This window comes from Equus caballus, chromosome 15 (genome assembly GCF_041296265.1).
Source record: "Equus caballus isolate H_3958 breed thoroughbred chromosome 15, TB-T2T, whole genome shotgun sequence".
Lineage (NCBI taxonomy): Eukaryota > Metazoa > Chordata > Mammalia > Perissodactyla > Equidae > Equus > Equus caballus.
The window spans coordinates 80327659-80352844 of record NC_091698.1 but is presented as its reverse complement, the minus strand read 5'-3'; the positions used below and the strand labels follow the sequence as shown (position 1 = coordinate 80352844).

General features: G+C 37.9%; 1 protein-coding gene across 5 annotated transcripts in view; it reads left to right on the top strand.

Annotated features, from left to right (window-relative positions):
• The first annotated feature begins 302 nt into the window (after positions 1–302).
• Positions 303–25186, top strand: part of SPAST (spastin) — a 71615-nt gene continuing 46731 nt past the window's right edge. Inside the window, exons 1-4 of one of the 5 annotated variants that reach the window (XM_070236525.1) lie at positions 303–623; positions 888–1972; positions 18666–18752; positions 20993–21076. In XM_070236525.1, coding sequence (XP_070092626.1) covers positions 1558–1972; positions 18666–18752; positions 20993–21076 — 586 coding nt within the window. In that variant the 5' untranslated portion in view covers positions 303–623; positions 888–1557. Of the gene's footprint in view, positions 624–887; positions 1973–18665; positions 18753–20992; positions 21077–25186 lie in introns of those variants that run through there. The other 4 variants (XM_070236526.1, XM_001918091.6, XM_023619277.2 and 1 more) reach the window with 4 other exon arrangements.

Genomic DNA, 25186 nt, shown 5'->3' with positions numbered 1-25186 from the left:
TCAGATGAGGAACTGGCAGAAACACTAGGCAGGAAACGAGGTGGGGAGCAGTAAGACAAAAACAGGGAGCAGGTCATTTTTGCCGTAGCCTGAATTCGTAGCAGAGTAGTGTTGGGGAAAAAATAAATTTGTGGCCAGAATGTGGAGATTCTTGGAAGCTGGCATGAAGCATTTGTAAACCTCACACTGTAAACAATGGGGACTTTATATCAGTTAGGATTCCTTAGTTTTAGGCAACAAGAGACCATTATGGCTAACCCGAATAAAAAGAGAAAGAGAAGAGAGGGAAAAAAGCAGATACAGAGAGAGACAGTGAGAGAGAAAGAGAGAAGAAGGGAAGGAGAAAAGCAGAGGGAGAAATAGAAAAATACACCGACTAGTTCATAGGGTAGGTTACATTATCAAGTGACCAGTCGAGGAACCTGGCAGCTCCAGGGATCTCAAACGAGATGAACTGATAGAGCAGCTCTTACGAGCACTCAGTTCCTACTACCTTCTATCCCAGTTTATCTCTATCCAAGATTCCAGTTCCTAGGAGAGTATGATTAACCTAGTATCTCCACCTCTGTGATCCGGCAGGCGAGGATCGGTGCTCGCAGCTCTTTGGAACACAGGCAGCAGGGGTAAGTAGGTAATTCCCCAAAGAAAAGGACGTCGAGTAGATTAAAAAAAAAAAGGCCCAGTCTGGATTCCTAGTAAGCTATGAGATCACCTCTGTGCAAAACCTAAGGATACCCTTATTCAAACGAATTAATTCTTCAGATTAGACGTCTAAACACGTACAAATTTAATTAAACCTCTGGAATCTTGACTTCATTCCATTGAGCTAAGATTTTCATTTTGCGTGATCTTAAGCTTGTACCTCTCTACGGTTGCCTCCCTTTCAGATAATAATTCCCAGATCCGTACCCATTACTTCCGAGATGGAACTCAGATCAATCATCCTTTGCGGAAGACTGACAGAAAATGCTGAAATAAATATAAGAAAACGATGACACTGCAAGATAGGACCCCTGAGAACATGCCGAACGACCCCAACCCGCAGTTGTCCCTTCCGTGAGTTCATGACCAAGGCTCCCTGCAAAGGAGCTCTCAGGGGCAGCTTAGTTGCCAGAGCGACAGGTCCCTGAAGACGTCGTAGACCGAACTGCACATTGGGAATTGTAGTTCTGCGGGGACGGGACCTAGTGGCTGGAGCCGCACACGCGCAATAGGAGCTCAGGTCAACAAAGACGGCGTCGTGCGCGCGCACGCCGGAGAAAGACACGGGAGGGCGTGCGCGTGGCCGCAGCTCTGAGCTACCAGGCGACTGAGAGGACAGAGAGAGGGAGGGGCAAGCGCCGCCGACCGCAGGAGGAGGAGAAGGGGTTGTGCTCCTGGCCGAGCGAGGAGAAAGAGGCGGGGCCGGCAAGCAGTGCGTGGAGGTGCCGAGCTCCTGGGACCGGCGGGCGCGCGGGGGTCTGTGGCCCTCGCCGTCCCAGTGGCCGCCGCCGTCGCTTGGTCGCCGTCGGTCTGCGGGGAGGCGGGTTATGGCGGCGGCGGCAGTGGGAGCTGTGAATGAATTCTCCGGGAGGACGAGGGAAGAAGAAAGGCTCCGGCGGCGCCAGCAGCCCGGTGCCTCCCAGGCCTCCGCCCCCTTGCCTGGCCGCCGCCCGTCCCGCCCCCAGGCCGGCCCCTGCGCCCGAGTCGCCGCATAAGCGGAACCTGTACTACTTCTCCTACCCGCTGTTCGTAGGCTTCGCGCTGCTGCGTTTGGTCGCCTTCCACCTGGGGCTCCTCTTCGTGTGGCTCTGCCAGCGCTTCTCCCGCGCCCTCATGGCCGCCAAGAGGAGCTCCCGGGCCACGCCAGCGCCGGCCTCGGCTTCTCCCCCGGCGCCAGTGCCGGGCGGGGAGGCCGAGCGCGTCCGAGCCTTCCACAAACAGGCCTTCGAGTACATCTCCATTGCCCTGCGCATCGATGAAGACGAGAAAGGTAACTGGGGATCTGGGGGAGGGGGCGCCGGCGCCGGGGAGAAAGCAGGGGGTTCGCCGAAGGAGGGCAAACACCTGCCTCCTTGTCCTGCAGGAGCGGGCGCTGCAGCCCCGGAAATGAGCTACGCTGCAGTTAGACCCTCATCCTCCACGATTGTCAGCTCAAACCTTTTAGAGCACCCTAGCTGTCGACTTTGTTTCAGATACCAGCCTCCCCCTACACTTCTGCATGACCCAGGTTCCTGTGAGACACCCAGACGTGCTGGTGACAGTGACAGTTGTCCTAGAGTGACCACACGGGTCCTTTCTAGCTCTGTAGATAGTGTGTGGCTTCTTCTGAGCCAGGTTTCCAAAAGGTTTTGGTATCGAAGAAGCTGTGCCTTGTTAAATAGGCTTTTAATGAAAGCAGAGTACTGTAGTGTTAGAAAGGAACAAATGGTGACTTAATTTTGAAAGGAACAGCTGCATATGATTACAGCTGAATTGGCATTTTTTTGAAGTTTCATGATACTCATTTTATCAATATAATGACTTCTAAGTATTTTTCAGTAAAGTTCTATTTTAGCATAAAACTTTTGCGCCTGGTGGATTTGATTTCATCTAAATCAGTGTTCCAAGGTAGTCTCTGTTTCTAAATTGAAATGTTAAATGAATGACTAGGATAAACTTATATACATCATTTTACAATAAAACTTAACGATTTCGGTTTCTGAATGAAAGCAAGGATACTGCGTCCTTCGGATTTCTTTTAAACTACCGTTTTTTAGTCTTTCTGTGTACCAGGCCCTATGCTCTTAGCTTTGCATGTGTTGTCTGTTTAATCCGCAGTTACTCTGTGAGGTGAAGGTACTGTTAGTGTCAGCATTTTACAGGTGAACAAACTGAGACTCAAAAGATTAAAACGGGTCATTCCAAACCTATGCTAATTGCTAATGAAAATTTTTTTATGAAAGATGGTAAGTGAGGTTAGAAGGAGTCTTACAACATTTTGAAAATTCCTCCTTTCATCCCTAACTCCAGTATGCTGAGATCTTTTCCCTCTAAGTACCAAAGAACACTTTCTGCCACACGTCAATTAGGTGCTCATTTGCATTGCCCATTAGTAAAAATAAAAACCCCCAAAATCTGCAGTTCATTTGTAGTGGTTCTCTCCACCACTAACTGCAGAAACTATTCTAGGATTTCAGTTTTGTTAAAACCCATTTCCTTTTGGCTGCCTAGGAGTGAGAAGTAGGATATAAGGAAAGAGACAGGTATTGATGGTTTTGAAGTGAGAGGATAGAGTGGAGGTTAAGAGTTCAAGGAAGGAGACGCATTTAAAAGAATATGATCTGTTTGTGGAAGGAAGTTTTTTGTTAACTGCTTCATTATTTACTACCTGTTAGGAATATCCAAGGATCTCATGGGGAAGATGAAGAAGGGTGCTTCCTCGAGAAGACTGTTTTATTGCAGTCTCCTATTACAATAGGGTTCTCTGGAGTTTTCTAATCTGGGTCAAAAGATGTTTTAGACTAAGAGGGAATATTTTTAAAGGAAGATTAATTGTTGCATTTAGGAAGAAAATGCTAGAAAATACAAGGAAATTTTAGTTAACACTGAGTGATGGGAGTTGGGAGGTAGGATAAGAAGAGAGATCAAGGAAAACCTACTTAAAAAAAAGACCTTATGCTCTTAGATTTAAATGGAAATCAGTTCTATGTGAGGGTAACTTCGGTTTAGTGCTGGTGATTTATCTTTTAATATCACATATTCATATATCTATTATATTTAAATCCTCTTAAAATATTTTTTTAATATTTTCAGTGATCTATGTACCTCACATTTCACTCTTTCTACTGATAGTGTTTCTATTCAGTTTTTTGCTTTATTTATACTTTAATTTTTATTTTATTTATTTTTTTTTGAGGAAGATTAGCCCTGAGCTAACATCTGTGCCCATCTTCTACTTTGTATGTGGCACGCCTGCCATAGCATGGCTTGATAAGCGGTGCATAGATCTGCACCCGGATCTGAACCTGTGAACCCCAGGCTGCCCAAGTGGAGCATGGGAACTTAACTGCTACGCCATGTGCTGGCCCCTATACTTTAGTTTTTAAAGTAGACATCAGAATGGGCTGTGATAGCTGTTTAGTTTGAGTCCTACAACTGATGAATTATATGCCAAAATAAGTTAGTTCAAAATGAAACAAATTAGATATATATTAATTTCCTTTAAAAATGAAGTAAAACTGAGTTTATATTGTCATGGTTCTGTTCTAGCTCAAATTTTTCCTTTGGCGTATTGAAATTTTTTTACTTTAGTCTTAATCCGGTAGTTGCAAGAGAGTTTACATTTGAAGTCTGTTTGCCTCTCAGCCATCCTTGACAATATAGAACTTAATTCCAAGAGGATTTCATTCTCCCTCTTTCCTACTGTATCAAAATATATATAAACAAATAGAAATGAATTAAATAGGAACCTTAAAATTTTTCCTAACTGTGGTAAACCATTAATAGGCTAATAATATGTACTGCCTTTCCTTTAGTAACTTGACTTGGCTTCTAAATGTACTGAAAGCCACTTCATTTCATCAGGTGAAGTGGCCTATTTGGTGTTAATTAATTGAAACATTTGGTGTCTTGAAATAATAAAAGCCAAATGAAATCTTATTTTAATAAAGTAATATATAAATGTGGTTTATATGATGACTGTGTTTTTTTTTTAATTTCATTTTTATGGCATACTCAACTTTGACATTGAATTTTCACAAAGCTGTAAATTTGTCTGAAACAAACTATTTTAAATAGGGAAGAATAGCACAGCAAATTCTCTTTACCTAATGTAAGATATGTAAGGTCTGTTCATTAAAGCAAACATTTATTGAATACCAGTTAATTTGCACAGCTCTGCATTCTGGATGTTACTTGAGAAAAACTCACTTCCTCTCCAGTGAGATGTGTTAGACTTTTGTTATGTGCTTAATAAGTGTATGTATATTTTCATGTATATTATATATCCCTCATTGTTTTTCAAGGAGCTAAATAATTTTGTGGATATTTTCTTTAATTGTTGACCACCCTTGGAAAACTGATAACCTGGAATAGCCATTATAAAAGTGGAGAAACTGAAATTTGAAGAGTTAACTCATAGTAGCAGGACCAGGAACAGAGATTAGGTGAACAGACTCATACTTTTTGTTTTACACTAACTAGGTTCTCTGTTTTGTAATGCTAGTACTGGGCCCCTTGGAATACTTGGGGGAAACGAGGAGGCTGTAATAGTGGTTCTTTGGATTAACCAGAACACGACCTAATGTGTTTTATATGGCTCCTGGCAGGTAGACAAGCCTGAGCTCTCCTGGGTAACACGGTGGTGCAGGTTCTTTAGGTGTGGTTCGATTATCTCAAGTATGTAGGACTTGATAGTAGGGGCCCAGTATGCTGTGTGAAAGAGAGCGAGCCAGTTTTTCAGGATATTGTATGGCTGAAGAATCTGGTATCAAGGACAGAAATTGTCTAAATAAAATCCTTTTCTATTTATTCTTATATTTATTCAGTTAATATTTAAAACAGGTTTTTAAAAACTTAATTGCCATATAATTTTATAATTCCACATAATCCATCCTTGTACTTTATTTAAAACACACACAAAATATTGCCTGTTTTCAGAAAGTGAGGATAGAGAGTAGAAGTCAGAAGTGCAGATTCAGTATACTTTCATTTATTCCTAAAAACTACCAGACATGATTTTGAAAAGATTGATTTCAGACAATTTCCTTGGGCCTAATCATTCTACTTTAAAGTTTCCGTGATTAGAACAAGGAAAGAATTATTCTGATGGATGGACATTCAGATATTATCATAGTTTTCCCAAAGATAATATTACTTTTTATTAAATACACAATAAACATTTTACTTTTCTCTTCAAGAATACTTAGTGGTGGGGCCGGCCGGTGGCATAGCGGTTAAGTTCGCACATTCTGCTGTAGCGGCTTGGGGTTCGTTGGTTCGGTTCCCGGGTGCGGACATGGCACCTCTTGGCACGCCATGCTGTGGTAGGTGTCCCACATATAAAGTAGAGGAAGATGGGCATGGATGTTAGCTCAGGGCCGGTCTCCCTCAGCAAAAAGAGGAGGATTGGCAGCAGTTAGCTCAGGGCTAATCCTCCTCAAAAACACACACACACACACACACACACACACACAAAAAGAATACTTAGTGGCATTTGCACTAAAGAGACAAAAAGGCAGCCAGTGTTAGGAACTTTTCCCCTTGTTTTGTTTATAGCTGTTTTTTTATTGCAGTTTATATTTTTCCTGGTGTAGAACGTAGTTGAACCCTATAAACTTGCCTGGTAACTAGATTCCTAAGATTATTGTTAGTCATCCTGATAACAATAAATGGATATTAAATTATTTAAGAAGGATCTTCCCTAACCCTTCCTGCCTCTTTTCCACTGTCTTATGCTCCACCCAACAGGTGAAGTTAGAGCAGTAGGAGGGCTTGCTCCTCAAGTGTGGTTATGTTTGCTGGACCTTCACACGCACGTGCCCACACACACGTGCACACCGGACCTTCACTACTGCTTCACAACTATTTCAAGATTAGTTGGATTTTTGACTTCTGGCAAAGTATAGATTCTCTACTTTTCTACTAGTTTTCCTCTCTCTTGACATATAATACTCCTTGACCTATATAAATACTAATGAAAGTATTCGTACGCTGATGTAGCCTTTTTTCTCTTGCTTTGTGAATTATTAACAACTGCTCACACTAGACATCCTATAGAATAAAACATCTTTGAGCACACTCACATCTCCGCAGTTGTTCATTCTGATAAATGAGGACAAAAAAATGTCAAAATCTGATTTTCTTGGAGACTATTAAATGTTTTACAGCTGTATAGATATAACAAAGACATGCTGTATTTACTCACATGCCTTTTCTGCTCTTCTGCAGATATTTTATGCTAAGTAGAGAGGGAGAGAATTAACTGGGTTTTTTTTGTTTTTTTTTTTAATTTAATTTTTATTGAGTTAATGATAGGTTACAATCTTGTGAAATTCCGTTGTACATTGTTGTTTGTCACTCGTGTTGTAGGTGCACCCCTTCACCCTTTGTGCCCACCCCCCCACCCAGCCTTTCCCCTGGTAGCCACTAATCTGTTCTCTTTGTCTGCATTTTTAAATTCCTCATTTGAGTGGTGTCATACAGAGATTGTCCTTCTCTGTCTGGTTTATTTCACTTAACATAATTCCCTCAAGGTCCATCCATGTTGTTGCAAATGGGACGATTTTGTTCTTCTTTATGGCTGAGTAGTATTCCATTGTATATATACCACATCTTCTTTATCCAGTCATCATTTGATGGGCACTTAGGTTGCTTCCACATCTTGGCTATTGTAAATAATGCTGCAATGAACATTGGGGTGCACAGGACTTTTGGAATTGCTGACTTTAAGCTCTTTGGATAGATACCCAGTAGTGGGATAGCTGGATCGTGTGGTAGTTCTATTTTTAATTTTTTGAGGAATCTCCAAACTGTTTTCCATAGTGGCTGCACCAGTTTGCATTCCCACCAACAGTGTTATGAGGGTTCCCTTTTCTCCATAACCTCTCCAACATTTGTTACTATTTGTTTTGGTTGTTTTTGTCATTCCAATGGGTGTAAGGTGATATCTTAGTGTAGTTTTGATTTGCATTTCCCTGATGGTCAGCGATGATGAACATCTTTTCATGTGCCTATTGGCCATCCATATATCTTCTTTGGAGCAATGTCTGTTCATGTTTCTTGCCGCTTTTTTGATTGGGTGGTTTGATTTTTTGTTGTTGAGTTGTGAGAGTTCTTTATATATTATGAATATTGACCCTTTGTCAGATGCATGACTTGCAAATATTTCTTCCCAGTTAGTGGGTTGTTTTTTTGTTTCAATCCTGTCTTCCTTTCCCTTGAAGAAGCTCTTTAGTCTGATGAAGTCCCATTTGTTTATTCTTTCTATTGTTTCCCTTTTCTGAGAAGACATGGTGTACGAAAAGATCCTTTTAATACTGATGTCAAAGAGTGTACTGCCTTATGTACTTTAGTGTACTGAAGACTTATGGTTTCAGGTCTTACCTTTAGGTCTTTGATCCATTTAGAGTTTATTTTTGTGAATGGTGAAAAAGAATGGTCAATTTTCATTCTTTTACATGTGGCTTTCCAGTTTTCCCGGCACCATTTGTTGAAAAAACTTTCTTTTCTCCATTGTAGGCCCTCAGCTCCTTTGTCGAAGATAAGCTGTCCACAGATGTGTGGTTTTATTTCTGGGCTTTCAGTTCTTTTCCATTGATGTGTGCACCTGTTTTTGTACTAGTACCGTGCTGTTTTGATTACTGTAGCTTTGTAGTATGTTTTGAAGTCAGGGATTGTGATGCCTCCAGCTGTGTTCTTTTTTCTCAGGATTGCTTTAGCAATTCGGAGTCTTTTGTTGCCCCATATGAGTTTTAGGATTCTTTGTTCTATTTCTGTAAAGAATGTCATTGGGATTCTGATTGGGATTGCATTGAATCTGTAGATTGCTTTAGGTAGAATGGAGATTTTAACTATGTTTATGCTTCCAATCCATGTACATGGAATGTCTTTCCATCTCTTTATGTCGTCATCCATTTCTTTCAGAAAAGCCTTGTAGTTTTCATTGTATAAGTTTTTCACTTCCTTAGTTAAATTCACCCTGAGGTATTTTATTTTTTTTGTTGCAATTGTGAATGATACTGTGTTCTTGAGTTCTTTTTCTGTTAGTTCCTTATTAGAGTATAGAAATGCTACTGATTTATGCAAATTGATTTTATACCCTGCAACTTTGCTGTAGTTGTTGCTTACTTCTCAAAGTTTTCCAATGGATTCCTTGGGGTTTTCTATATATAAGATCATGTTGTCTGCAAACAGCAAGAGTTACACTTCTTTCCTCCCTATTTAGATTCCTTTTATTCCTTTTTCTTGCCTAATTGCTCTGGCCAAAACTTCCAGTACTATGTTAAATAAGAGTGGTGATAGAGAGCATCCTTGTCTTGTTCCTGTTTTCAGGGAGATGGTGCTCAGTTTTTGCCCATTGAGTATGTGGTTGGCTGTGGGTTTGTCATATATGGCCTTTATTATGTTGAGGTAGTTCCCTTCTATCCCCATTTTGTTCAGAGTTTTAACTGTTTTTCTTAAGTGGGCTTTGTCACTGCCCTTCAGTCAGCCATCACTAGCAACACGCACCTGTGGTTGAACAAGTGGGATTTATTACTCATTGTAACCAGGGAGAACACACACCATGGGGAATCAGGGTGCATCTTAGGAAAATGGTGCTAGAAATAAATTATTGTAGGATTTGGGCTTGTAGTAGGTGGTTTTCAGGGGGATTTAAGGAAGCAGGGTTTTGCTCTGGGTTGGATGCTGCCAGGACCTGGGAGTAATTCTATGATTAAGTATCTTAATAAATCTGATCTAGAAAGAGGGAAGACTAGAGTGAGGCTAAAACTGTAATTGGTTAAGAAGCATTCATTAGGGCCAGCCCCAGTGGTCTAGTGGTTAAGTTTAGCATGCTCTGCTTCAGTGGCCTTTGTTCAGTTCCTGGGCATGGACCTACACCACTCCTCTGTCAGTGTCCATGCTGTGGTGGCAGCCTACATAAAAAAAGAGGAAGATTGGCAACAGATGTTAGCACAGGGCGAATCTTCCTCAGCAAAAAAAAAAAGAAAGAAAGAAAGAAAAAGAAAATACTCATTGGCCTAAAGAGGAGGATGTTTGGAAGTTCATGGCTTGGACAATGTTCATGTTTTTTCTTTGTTTAGAAATGATTATAGGGGCCGGCCCTGTGACCGAGTGGTTAAGTTTGTGCATTCTGCTGTGGTGGCCCAGGGTTTCGCTGGTTCGGATCCTGGGTGCGGACATGGCACCACTCATCAGGCCATGTTGAGGTGGCATCCCACATGCCACAGCTAGAAGGACCTGCAACTAAGATATATAACTGTGTACCAGGGGGGCTTTGGGGAGATAAAGCAGAAAAAGAAAAAAAAAAAAAGATTGGCAACACTTGTTAGCTGAGGTACCAATATTTAGGGGAAAAAAAAAATGATTATAGGGGCCGGTCCCATGGCTGAGTGGTTAAGTTCTCATGCTCCGCTTTGCCAGCCCAGGGTTTCGCCGGTTCGGATCCTGGGCACGGACATGGCACTGCTCATCACACCATGCTCAGGTGGCATCCCACAGGCCACAACTGGAGGGACCCACAACTAAAAATATACAGCTTTGTACCAGGGGGCTTTGGGGAGAAAAAGGAAAAATAAAATCTTAAAAAAAAAATGCTTATAGAGTGATCTTGGTTTTGTCTCAATCCATCATGATCACACAGTGGCCTTGTCTGTTGTTGATATTCTGTGAAATTATTTATGTTCAACAGAACACCAAGTCCTAGCTGTAATGCTAGGTCAGCTCCTAGTTACAGCAAGGCCTACCTCATAGTAGTAGGCCAGCTCCTGGATGTCAGCGGTTGCTTTGCTCTTTCTTAGCTTTGAGGGTCTAATTTTATCCTTTTTAAATTGCAGTGCCTCTCGTCCAAATTGACATTTGAATTCTGACTATACAGAATCTTGAGCAAGTTACTTACTATTCTGAGATAATGTTTGTAAAATGCTTCGTGCCTGTGCATAGTAGGTCCTCAGAAAATGGGAACTATTATTATTAATTCAACGATCCTTTTCAGGTTACAGCCTCTACAGGTTATGTTAGAGCATTGTTAAACCTTGATACCAACTTTCTGTTACCCTTTTTAGGATACAGCAGCAGCATAAACAAAATTTGGGAAAGAAGGAGAATTATCTAAAGAGTGATATAAAAATACTTTTAATAATGGTGATCCTTCAACAGTTCAGAAGAAAAACAAATGAAAGTCTCTTCCTAACCTCACTCCTCACTTGATATCCTACCTTTTTATTACAAAAGAGATAAAATGAATTTTTGTACTCAAAAGTTAACATAATGTAAGCTCTTGGTAGGGAATCTAGAAAATACAGAAACTGCACAGAAGAAAATTAAAATTACCCGTCACCAGTAGTAAATACCAAAGACTTTAGAGAAGATCAATTAATTGACATTCTTAAAGTTTAAAGAAATGTCCCAAACTGAAATGATTTCTTTACATGGGATCCAAAACCTTCCAATTAAAGGGAAAATAAGTCTTTACTTCATAAATAAACCTTGAAGTTTGAAAATGAAAGCGAGTATGACCTTTTTGCTGAATTAAAACAGTAGAAGGCATCCTTTTGGTAATTGTGAAGTATGAGAGAATTAATCAGGGAGCTGTTGCTCTGATGCTTCGTGGTCCCTTTCTTTATTGGGGATAGCACACATTAAAATCTACTGTAAGATTTTTAAAGATACCTCTTACTCTACTAATTGGGACTTGCAAGTTGTTTGCAGAAAATTGCGTAGAAAAATGGATATATTTGTTCTTTGAAATTGTTTGTAGATGGATACTTAAGGACTAAATAGATAAGTGAAACAGTGGGCTTTATATAACTTAAATGGGCAAGAATCAGGAACATACACTATGCATACAGTTGGAGGGTTAGAAGGATTTAAATTAATCACAAAATTTACTAAGTATAATAAAGATAATAAAAGTAATGTTTACATACCTCTTTATAATTTTAAGTATTGTCACATACTGTTTCATTTGATCTTTGCCACAACTCAGAGTTAGGTAAAAGAAATGTCATCTTGTTTTATTTTAGGTAAGGACACTGAAGCTCAGAGAGATTAACTGGCTTTCTCCAAGTCATACAGCTATATATACATACATATATATAATATATGTATAAAAATTTTTTTTTTGGTGAGAAAGATTGGCCCTGAGCTAACATCTGTTGCAATCTTCCTCTTTTTGCTTGAGGACGGTTGTCGCTGAGCTAACATCTGTGTCATCTTACTCTCTTTTATATGTGGGATGCCACCACTGCATGGCTTAACAAGCAGTGTGTAGGTCCATGCCTGGGATCTGAATCCGTGAACCCTGGGCCACTGAAGTGGAGGCACATGAATTTAACCACTGTGCTACCGGCCCGGCCCCAATACAGCTATTAAATGGTGGAGCAAGGATTTAAATCTGGTGTCTGCTAACTCACATACTTGGAAACACACATCCTCTCTCTCCACCCCAAACTACTGTTGTTTTTTAACCCTTCTCATGGCAATCTGGGTACCACTAATACATGAGTTTTGAAAAGATGCAGTAGATAGTTCACAAATTAGTCTACTCTACTTATCTCTATTTAAAGGTGGATTTCGTCAGTATTTCTGTTGCTTGTACAAGTAACACAGAAGTTAAAATAATGCACAAATAAAGTGAAAATCCTCTGTAATCTTACTCTTAGGGAGATGATTATTGAAAAGTTCTGACTTTGTCTACTTATGTAAAGATAAATATTTATTCGTTAGAGGGAAAAAAACCCATGTTATATACAAACTGACTTGTAACCTTTTCACTTAATTTCAATTTATTTGATCTTCCTTCTCTGTTTTTTCAGTTTTTAAGTACACTTTTATTAAAGTATACATAAAGTGCCCATCCTAACTGCTAACACCGTAGATCATTTTTGCCTGATCTGGAGCTTTATAAATGAAATCATACAGTGTCTGTTCTTTTTGTATGTGGCTTCTCTTGCTCAACATTATGCTTGTCAGATTAATCCATGATGTTGCATGTGGTGGTGGTTTGTTCATTTTTATTGCTGAGTACCAGGGGTCAGCAAACTGGCTGTAATGGACCATTTAGTAGTTTGTTTTTTATTGTGGTAAAACATATAAAATTTGCCATTTTGTCATTTAAGTGTACAATTCAGTGGCATTAAATGCATTCACAGTATTGTGCAGCCATCACCACTATCCATTTCTAGAACTTTTCACCATCTTAGACAGAAACTGTCCATTAAACAATAACTCACCAATTCCCCTTTTCAATTCTCTCCTCCCCCCAGTCCCTGATAACCTCTGTTCTACTTTCTGTCTCTATGAATTTGCCTATCTCAGGTACTTCATATAAGTGGAACCATACAATATTTGTCCTTGTGTCTGATTTGTTTCACTTAGCATAATGTTTTCACGGTTTATCAGCCAAATGGTAGGACATATCAGATTTCATTTCTTTTTAAGGCTGAATAATATTCCATTTTATGTGTATATCATATTTTGTTTCTCCATTCATCTGTTAATGGACATTTGGGTTGTTTCCATTTATTGTGAATAATGCTGCTATGAACATTGATGTACAAGTATATGTTTGAGTCCCTGCTTTCAATATTTTTGAGTATATACCTAGGAGTAAAATTGCTGGACCATATGGTAATTCTATGTTTAATTTTTTTGAGGGACTGCCAAATTGTTTTCCACAGCAGCTGTACCATTTTTACATTCCCACCAGCAGTGCACAAGGGTTTTCAGTTTCTCCACATTTGTTATTTTAAGGTTTTTTTTTTCAATCTCATCATAGTTGTGATTTGCATTTCCCTAATAACTTATGATGTGGAGTATCTTTTCATGTACTTCTTGGCCATTTGTATATGTTCTTTGGGAAAATGTCTATTCAAGTCCTTTGCCCATTTTTCTGTTGGGTTTAATTTTTTGTTGAGCCGTTTAGTAAAATATTTTAAGCTCTGTCACAACTACTTGTCACTCTTATAGTGGTGTGATCCAGTAAAGCTTTATGTACAAAAACAAGCAGCTAATGGTATTTGACCCTTGGGCCATTGTTTGCCCTAGATTATATAGTTTTCTTGTAGTTCAAATTTTTGGCTAATAATTTCTTTTTTGGGAGGGGGGAGTGGCTAATAATGTCACCTACAACAAATGATCATAAGTTTCTGCCACCGTAGTCTTCTTTTGATTTGATGTGGTCTGGTTGGTTGAACTTGAGTGTTATTTGGCGTCATAGAGGTGAGAGAGATGTGTGTAAGGGAAACTAGAAACTGTTGAAGTATCTTGAATGCCTTTTGTTTGGTGGAGACCATTTGAAGGTTTGTTTTTTCTGCCATAATGTAGTCAAAGAAATGATCCTTGGAGGTTATGGGCTGTAGTTTGCCAACCCCTACCTTAAGGAATTGAAGTGATTCTAGTGTGGGTTTCAGTCCTTGTGTGGGCTGGCCTAGTTCTTAACTCTTCAGTGATGCAGGGTCCCAACCGAAATCCTGGGATCTTCACCACTCCTTCTCCTGAGCATGCCCTGAGATTCATTTTTTTTGTCAACTTAAGTACTATGAGTCTGCTGAAAACTCTGCTTAATTTTTTGGCCACTTTTGCTGTCAGAATTGGCAATTGCTTCAAGCAGGAAAGTGCCCCAAATGCCACGCTCACCTCTGTTGGCTTTCCTCCTTTCCATATTTGGGTAATTTTTGAAAATAGCCATCCTAATGGATGTGAAGTGGTCCTTCCTTTCCAAATTTTGGTTATTTTCACTGTTTTGAAAACTCTCTAATCCCTTCAAATGAATGTTTTTAAAAACATTTTTCTAGTTTTTCTCTACCAATTTAATCTTATTCTTGTAATCAAAATTTTAGCCACAATGAATACCCTTATACATAAATGTTGGAGTATTGTACTTTTTAAAAATCAGATTTATTGAGCTATAATTTACGTAAGCTTAAATTTACCACGTTTAAGGATATGTAGTTCAATGAGTTTTAACAAACAGATAACCATGACTACAATTAATATATCGAATGTTTTATCACCCCAAAAGCTCCCTTTGTGCCCCTTTGTAGTCAGTTCCCTTGCCTTTCCCTCAGCCCTTGGCAGTCATGATCGGCTCTGTCCCTATAGTTTTGTCGTCACTGAGTGTCGTGTAAATGGAATCATAAAGTACGTAGCCCTTTGTATCTGGCTTCTTTCCTGTATCATGTTTTTGAGATTTATCCATATTCCTGCATGTATCAGTAGTTTGTTCCTTTTTATTTCTGAGTGGTATTCTGTGTGTAGATGTACCATGATTTGTTAATCCATTCACTAAATAATGGACATCTGGGTTGTTTCCAGTTTCTAGCTCTGATAAATAAAGCTGCTATAGACATTCATGTACAAGTCTTTGAGGTTTTCATTTCTTTGGGTAATTATGTAGAAGAAGGGATTATTGGGTCATGTGTAAATATATGTTAATGTCATAAACTACCAAACTGTTTTCCAAAGTGGCTGTACCATTTTGTATTCACACCAGCAAACAAATGAGGGGCCCATTTACACTTTGTCTTATAATTTCTTTTTCCGTTTTAAATTAGGTGTGTAGTACCTTGTGGTTCTAATTTGTAGTTCCCTAACAACTAATGATGGTGAGCATCTTTTCATGTGCTTATTTGCCATTTATGTCTCTTCTTGGTAAACTGTATGTTTTAATCTTTTGCTATTATTTAATGAGTTATTTGTGTTTTTATCATTGTGTTGTAGGAGTTCTTTATATATTCTAGTTACAAGTCCTTTATTTGGAGTGTTGTTTTACAGATATTTCCTCCCAATCATTCTGTGACTTTTCTTTTCATTGTCTTAACTCTGTCTTTTGAAGGTCAGTTTTTAATTTTAATGAAATCTAGTTTATCAATTTTTTTCTCTTAAGTTTTGTGATTTTTGTGTTCTGAGAAGTCTCTGCCTAAGCCAAGATCGCAAAGAATTTTGTCTGTATTTTCTTCTATAAATTATATGTTTTTAGGTTTTACATTTAGGTGTGTGATCCATTTCAAGTGAATTTTTGTATGTGGTGTGTAGTTTTTTGGTTTTTTTTGCATATGGACTTCTGTTATTCCAGTATCATTTTTTGAAAAGGCTATTCTAGGGGCTGGCCCGGTGGCGCAGCCCGTAAGTTTGTATGTTCCGCTTCAGCGGCCTGGGGTTTGCCAGTTCGGATCCCAGGTGCGGACCTACGCACCACTTGTCAAGCCATGCTGTGGCAGGCGTCCTACATATACAGTAGAGGAAGATGGGCACGAATGTTAGCTCGGGGCCAGTCTTCCTCAGCAAAAAGAGGAGGATTGGCGGCAGACGTTAGCTCAGGACTAATCTTCCTCAAAAAAAGAAGGCTATTCTTTCTGCGTTGAATTACCTTGACTTCTTTGTCAAAGACAATCAGAGATATATGTGTAGGTCTATTTCTGGACTTTCTCTTCTGTTCCATTGACCACTGTGTCTATTATTTTTCCCATAATCTTGTACTTTTAGGTAAGAAATATCTATGTATTTTCTACTATCACACTGACTTATGAGATTCAAATACAGACAGCCTCTGACTTATGATGGTTTGACCTACCAACTTTACGATGGTGCCAAAGTGATACACATTCAGTAGAAACCAAACTTCAGATTTTGAGTTTTGGCCTTTCAGTACAGACAGCATACAGTGATATGTGGTACGGACTCTGTTGTGATGCTGGGCAGAGGCAGCAAGCCCCAGCTCCCAGTCAGCCACACGATCATGAGTGTAAACAACTGATACACTTACTACCATTCTGTACCCATATAACCATTCTGTTTTTCACTGTCAGTACAATATTCAATAAATTACATGAGGTATTCAACACTTTATTATAAAATGGGCTTTGTGTCAGATGATTTTGCCCAACTGTAGGCTAATGTAAGTGTTCTGAGCATGTTTAAGGTAGGCTAGGCTAGGCTGTGATGTTCGGTAGGGTAGATGTATTAAATGCATCAGGACATAACCCCATCGTAAGTCAAGGAAGATCGATAATGCAGTAAATCAACTACGTATTACCAAAGAATGTTAAGTAAGTGAATAATTATTGAGCATGTCAGTTTATTTGTAATCAGTCATTGCATTTGCCTACAGTAGTGTACTAAAACTCCCTAAAACATTTTGTTCAGATGTTGCCAATGAGAATTCTCATACATTGCTATTAGAATTGTAAATTGGCACAAGCACTCTTCAGAAAGCAGTATGTTGATTTCTGGTGAACGGAAAATATATGATCAAGTGTGACTCATCAATTCTACTTCTTAAGCATATAATCTAGAGAAATTGGCACATGTACACAAGGAGACAGGTACAAGAATGTTTATTGCAGCATTGTTTGAAATATTGAAAAACTGCAAACAACCTAAGTATCTTTTAATAGGAAAATAGTTGAATAAATTATAGGATGATATGAGATACTATACAGAAGTCAAAATGAATAAAATAGATCTCTGTATAGCAACATAGACCTCAAAAGCATATCAATTTTTAAAATAAAACAATACAAATAGAATAGGAACAACAGAAAAATGTGTACTGGAAATATATGCACAAAGTTCATGATAGTAGTTTTTGCGAAGAAAAGAAGGTTGAGAATGGGAAGAGGAATTTCTGTTGTATCTGTTAGATTGTACTTTGTTTTTAAAATGTTTAAGGAAATGTGACACTGTTGTCAATATTCCTACCACTTGGAATGCAAATGCTATTTTAGTACTTTCTGTAATTTTCCCCTTTTTTTCAAATTAAGAAAACAAAAATGCACATAACAGATATTTTCTTTATAAAATACAGGAAGGTAAGCATCAGATAGTTTGAGCTGATTTACAACAAACTCTTAATAATACTTTCCTCATGTGTCATTATCAGATACTTATTGAGCATTTTCTCTGGACCAGCCGCTGTGTAAAATACTGATGGTACCGCAATAAGTAAGAAATTATCCTGTCCAAGAGGCTGAATCTAGTTAGTCATTTATTTTTAGGGACATAGAGATGGAGGAGGGGGTAGGTGGTACACACTTATCAGAGGACCGCATTTCTTAGTTGTTGTATGTGGTGTTTATAGTAAGACTTCATCTATTCTGTGTTATCAAGAGAGTCATGATATTTTATTGATTTTGAAATTTCAGATAATATTGAATAATGACATGGAAATTTTTGAATAAATGGGGGCATGAATTGAGAAATGAAAAACAGTTCTAATCGATGATTTCTACCTTTGCTATACTGTATCTGTATTAGCCATCTATAAGGCTTTGCAGATTCTAAGAACAAAGAAATTAATTTTCAAAACCAATGAGATTTGCATATAATTAGTATTTCACAGAAATATCCTACACACATTTTGATTATGCTGAATCTTTAGATCCTTTTTAAGCTTAACTTGGATCAAGAATTAATGTTGTAAACCAGTCATTTGTTTCAAAGAAAGTAGAAATCTATCACTAATTGCCACACTTGTAATCTCATGTACTAGTTCTCCTGATGCAATCATTTGTTAAATAAAAACTCACTCTAGAAAGGAGGCACCCACAATGAACATACTACATCAGATTTGAATACTTAGATTAGATGGAGCTTTTTCCTCACTATTATTGAAATCATGTTTATATTTTCTAACAATATGTATTTTAAAAGAACATTTATTTAAAATAAATTCTCCCTGAATAAAATTTCTTTCCCTAGTACAGCATTTCAGTGGTTATAAGCATCAGTACAATGAGATGATAAGCAAATAAAGAACTCACAGCCCTAAAATTTTGAGAAACGTCAAAGGTTATATCTCTTTCTTGGAGATTCACAAGCACATTAAGATGCCCAAGGTACTAAGAAGTCATATAGTAATGTTTTTCAGACTTATTTGATCGCAACCATCTTTTTCATATATCACCTTAATAGCATACTTTGGGAAATGTTTAGTGTATTCTTCATACTTGTGATATATACAAATAATTATTTCTATTTTAAAGCAGGACAAAAGGAGCAAGCTGTGGAATGGTATAAGAAAGGTATTGAAGAATTAGAAAAAGGAATAGCTGTGATAGTTACAGGACAAGGTAAGGTTATATTTACATTTGTTTAGTAGCCATTCCAAATTGTATTCACATGATTGCCCTGATTTGAGATCCATTTATCTTAATAAAGATATTTAGCAGATTTTTAAATGTTACTTTCAGTCTTTGTAGACTTATGGTTAATGCTTTATTACCTATGCTAAAAATGAAATTATAACCAGATATGCTCAAACTTGATTACCTGTGGCAGTCAAGCAGTAATCAGTATATTACTTGTGTCCTCCTTGGACCCACTGTTTGTGATGTTTTAGGTCTATTTTTAGCCCTGTTGAAACCTAGTAGTCCATTCCTCATTGTTGAGGCAGGGAAAGAGTGGTTAACCCACAGACTCCCCTTTGTACTTGTGAGTACTGCTTGACTGCACGTTAAAATATGAGCTGGAAATGTCTTTGATTCACACTTGGCTTTTTAAAACCAAAGCAGTTCTTTCTTTCTTTCTTTTTTTTTTTTTTTGAGTAAGATTGGCCCTGAGCTAACATCTGTTGCCAATCTGCCTTTTTTTTTTTTTTTACTTTTTACCTCCCCAAAGCCCCAGTACACAGCTGTATATCCTAGTTGTAAGTCCTTCTACCTCTTCTATTTGGGATGCCGCCACAGCATGGCCTGATGAGCAGTATGTAGGTCTGCGCCCAGGATCCAAACCAGTGAACCCTGGGCAGCTTAAGTGGAGTGTGTCAACTCAACCACTCAGTCATGGGGCCGGCACCCCAAAGCAGTTATTTCTCATCTTTACTTTCCTATCACTTCAAATTAAAAATTAGAGTCTAATGTTATCTTTAAATATATAAATAACATTTATTGCACACTTACTATGTGCCCAAGCATCATTGTAAGTGCGTCATATATATTAGCTCTCTTAATTTTCACCACAACTCCACACTCTGAGGCTGCTGACGTTATCCTTATTTTTCAGATGAATAGCCTTAAGTACAAAGAAGTAAAGTAACTTCCCCAAGGTCTTATAGCTAGCGAGTGGTAGAGTCAGGGTTTGAACCCAGGCAGTCTGACTTCAGAGTCTGAATTCTTAAATACTATGCTGTGAATAGTGTGTAGTGTGTGGGTGCCAGTATTAAATAAGTAAAGTACTTCACTTTATCATAGCTAAAATAAATTCAGAAGCAAAAATTATAATATGTAGGCTAAGAATCTTAGCCTTATGGATCACCCAATGGATGTTTGTTTTCTGTCTGGCTGACTATACTGCTACATCAACTAATCTCCAATAATTACATTGTGTCCAGTTTTTACCATCGTTTTTTTTCTGTCCTCTTTTTATTTAGACTACTTCTCTAGCTACTGGTCTCCTGCATAAAAGAGAGCAGAATAGAACAAGTAAATATGAGAGGTTGAGCCTTTGAGATTTTCATGAGTTTATGAGCATGACTTTATGAATTATATGCAAAATATGTTTGCTGTTCGTTGTCAGTTGCATAGAAGAGTTAGAAGAGGGGCCAGCCCTGTGGCTGAGTGGTTAAGTTCACATGCTCTGCTTTGGCAGCCCGGGGTTTCACCGATTCAGATCCTGGGCACGGATCTAGCACTGCTCATCAAACCATGCTGAGGTGGTGTCCCACATAGCAGAACTAGAAGGACCTACAACTAGAATATACAACTATGTACTAGGGGGCTTTGAGGAGAATAAGAAAAAAGAAGAAGAGTTAGAAGAAAATGAGTGAGTTATAAGAAAAACAGTATGTTATTGAATTTAATTGTACCACTGCAGGAAAAAACAATGTCAATTAAACCATGACACATTCTCTTCTCATCACTTAGAATTTGAATTTTAACCTTATCAAATATGCTGTTTTAATCTTATTAGACGTAGCTATAACAGCAATACTAATATCTATGACCAAATTTGTGCACACACAGGCAATAATAAACTATATTATAATTTCAGCTTGACTGATAGCATTAGTAAGTTGGTTCTGGTTCTAATATACATCCCAATTTCAAAGGTTTTAAAATGTAGGGAAAAACATGTCTCAGAATCCATGAAATGCACATGAAATCCACGAAATACTCCAGTACGTCTGAAACCATCATAAGGAAGTGTAACTGATTTTTTTTTCAGCTATTATTTGAAAATAATACTTTCTTAATTTCTTCAGATAGACTTTGATTGCTTATGAGATTAGTTGGGGCAATATATTTTACCTTGAAGCAATATTAGTAGGAAAATATGGATATTTTAATTCTTTTTTATCTGTTTTTTCCTTTAGGTGAACAATGTGAAAGAGCTAGACGCCTTCAAGCTAAAATGATGACTAATTTGGTTATGGCCAAGGACCGTTTACAACTTCTAGGTATCAGTTAATGAATTGCATAATTGGAATGAGATGTATTTGAAATGTGTGTTCAGTGAAACTTTAAATATACCTGGAAATAGATCAGTGACCTTGAAAATATGACCTAGGCTTTTTTTTTTTAACTTAGAAAATTTCTAACATGTACACAATAGAAGAGTATAATGAACTCCTAACTATTCGTCACTCAGCTTTAATAATTATCAACTCATGGTCAGTCTTGATTTATCCATACCAAGGGATGGCAAACTACAGCCATTGGGCTAAACCCAGTTCACTGCCTATTTTTATAAGTAAAGTTTTACTGGCACAGAGCTACTCCCATTCTTTTACATATTGTCTGGCTGCTTTCATGCTACAATGATAGTGTTGAATAGTTGATACAGAGATCATACAGCCTTCAGAGCCTTTTAATATATAGCTTTTTTAAACGGTTTTAATATTTACTATTTGGCTTTTTACAGGAAAAGTTTACCAACTCCAGTTTATCTTCCTACCCACTTTCCCCAATTCATACTTTTTTTTTTTTTTTGAGGAAGATTAGCCCTGAGCTAACTTCTGCTACCAGTCCTCCTCTTTTTGCTGAGGAAGACTGGTCCTGAGCTAACATCCATGCCCATCTTCCTCTACTTTATATGTGGGATGCATGCCACAGCATGGTTTGACAAGCAGTGTGTAGGTCCTCATCCAGGATCCGAACCAGTGAACCCCGGGCCACCAAAGTGGAACATGCAAACTTAACCACTCTGCCACCAGGCTGGCCCCCCACTTCGTACTATTTTGAAACAAATTCTTGATGTTTTTAAATGTCATTCATAAGAATTTCATACTGTGTCCCTAAAAGATAAAGACGCTTTAAAAATAAAATGGCCAAAATACCATTATCATACCTAAAAAATAACCAATAGTTTCTTTTAATATTAACAAAAAAATAATGGCCAAAAGAAGGTCAGTGTTCATAATATAATTTATATATAATATAAAATATGTAATTTAAATAATATCCAGTTAGTGTTTCATAATTTAGTAACTCTTACTATTTTTTTTAATAATTTAGTTGTTTGAATCAGGATCTCAAGAAGATCCATACAGTATGTCTCTTTTAATATACAGGTACATCTGTTTTTCTTTTTCTTGCAATTTATTTGTTAATGAACCAGATCTTTGCCATATATTGTTTCCTACAGTCTGACTTTTGCTGCATGCATCTCCATGGTGTCTTTAAATGTGTTCTTCTGCCCTTCCTATACATTGATAGTTGGATATAGAGCCTTGATTGGATTGAAAGTTGATTTTTATTTTTTAATAATAGACTACTTGATGGGTGGTTGTGTGTTCACCCATCAGTAGTTCTGACATCTTGTGATATTAGCAGCAGTTGATACTGATGTATAGTGACAAAATTCTGTCATTCTTTCTGCATTCATTAGCTGGAATAGGTCTATATAGGTCTCATCTTCTATTTGATGTATAGTTTTTAAAAAGGTATTCTTAAGGTAAACTATCCCTAAAACAAAGTGGAACTAAAACACGCCTTTCTTGGGTGGTTTTAACATAGCTTAATATGATAGAAATAGTATATATTTGGTAAACAGGCAGAGCTCATTTATTCATTGCTCTGTGATTTGTGGTAGGTTATTCAGCATACGTGAAGCTTCTTTACCTCATTTGTAATATGAGGCTAATAGATAATATACCTCACCATATTTGTGACCATTGAATTATTGAACAAACCTCACCCATAGTAAGTACACAAAAATGCTGATTTTTGTTCATCTCCTTACTTGTCTGTAATCACCACCCCTGCTTTTGTGGAAATACGTATATCCACACCTGTCTATATATATTTCATTCATTCATTCATTCTTGTATGGTCCATTGTGTTTGTAAGTTTTTTGCCCCACATCGTTGAAAAAGAGACCCATACTGTTTTCAGGTCGCTAACAAGGCAATGTTCCCCTGGCTCCTGTGGCTGACAGAGTTTGTCTTCTTACTTCCTAAGTGAAGATTATTACTGTATCAAATATAATTAAATATTATATCAAAGGTTATTCTAATAAAATAATCATCTAATTGTTCTAATTGGTACTTTCAGTGTTTTAACTATAATGCCTTTTAGTATATGTACAAAGTAGCATATGATGCAGATTGTTTGATGATGGAACATTTTGTAACATGTTTTGAATTAAATCATTATTTTTTATCTTTTATATGAAGTTGTGATATGATAAAACATTGGAATCATCTCATCAATTATAGACTTGTCTTTAAATGTGACTTTGTAATTTCCTGTGTTATTAGAAGAGAGGACAAAAAGAGGATATATAGAACATGAAGCTAGCTATTAAAAGAGTTAATATTTTGGATGTTGTTGTCTATTGTCATCCTCAAAAGTGCTGTGTGCCACTCATGAAAGACGTTACTTTGAAACGGAGTGGGTGGGATAGGAGACATCAACATACTCCTGTTTTCTAGGAACTCAGAAAATCTGGGAGTATATATTACCAAAGACAGTAAAAAAGAGCTGTGCACAAATGCATAGTAGAGCATATTTGTGTCTTATGTGTTGGTTAAGAAATGGAGGTTTTCAAAGGTGGGATGCCTGATAGGTATCTAATTAAGATGGAGAGGTCTCCATTCAGACTGGTTTGAGAGGATGCAGCCTCTCTCATAAAGATGGGAAGAGTTCATTTATATTATATATTTTCAGTTTAGTGAAAATGAACCTTAGAGCAAAGCTTAACTGTAAGACCTGCTATAGATGGATGATTTTGGCATTGGCATCTTAGTATACCTGGAGGTTACATTTTTTTTAAAAAATCCAGCTTCATTCAACATCCTTTTATTAAGTCCTTACTCTGTACTAGGTACAGTGCCAAGGAATATAAACAGTGTATTTATTAACTCAGCAAATATTTATTGGTAATTACCATGTGCTAGGTACTGTTCTAGGCGCTTTAGGATACAGACAAGAATCCCTCCTTCGATAGAATTTATAGTCTATCAGGGAGTAAGCAGTAAACATAAAAAAGATAAATTGTACGACATGTTAGGTGATAAATATATGGAAAAAAGAAAAATGAGAACACAGTAAAGGGAGATTAGGGGTGGACAGGAGGTGGTTTGGGTTTTTAGCTTTAAATAGGATGGTCAGGGTATGCCTTTTTGAGAAGTTGACATGAGTTAGCCATGCAGGTATCTGGGAGAAGAATGGTCCAGAGAGAAGTAAGAGCTGATAAAAGGCCGTAAGAGGCCTTAAAAAAGATAAGTAGAAGTTGTTAGAGACTGTTTGGGCGAAAAGACATTTTGGGAAGGTGTAACAGCGTGAACAAAGATTCAAGGGCAAGAAACAGCATGGTGAGAAGGAAGGGTGATAGTAGAGACGTAAAGTTGGGATTGCTGAGGCATGAGAAATGTAGGCACATTATGGAAAACCTTGTTTGTCATAGAAAGGAGCTTGAGTGGTAATCTCTGGGCAATGGGAAGCTGCTAAAGGGTTTTAAGCAAGGGAGTTATATGGTAAGATTTTCCTTTTTAGTAGATCACTCAGATGATTGTGTGGGGATTGCATGTGAGGGGATCAAGAAGCAAGGTGACTGTTTTGTTTTGAATCATTGATTAATCTATGCAACCTTTAGTCATTATAAAAGGAAGCAGTAAGTTAAGTTTACTTTCTTTTACAAAACTGAATTGGAGGGGCCAGCCTGGTGGCACAGCAGTTAAGTTTGCACGTTCTGCTTTGGTGGCCCAGGGTTTGCTGGTTCAGATCCCAGGTGTGGACCTACGCACTGCTTCTCAAGCCATGCTGTGGCAGGTGTCCAACATATAAAGTAGAGGAAGATGGGCACAAATGTTAGCTCAGGGCCAGTCTTCCTCACCAGAAAAGAGGAGGATTGGCAGCGCTTGTTAGCTCAGGGCTAATCTTCCTCAAAAAGAAAAAAGAAAATGAATTGGAGCAGGTTCACATTAACAGTGTACTGCAATTGTGTATATGTGTGTTTCTATGCATATAGATCTAAAACCTACACAGCTAAAAATGAGTTCTTGGCTTTCTTTTTTTCTGCTTTTTCTCCCCAGTCCCCCCGGTACGTAGTTGTATATTTTAGTTGT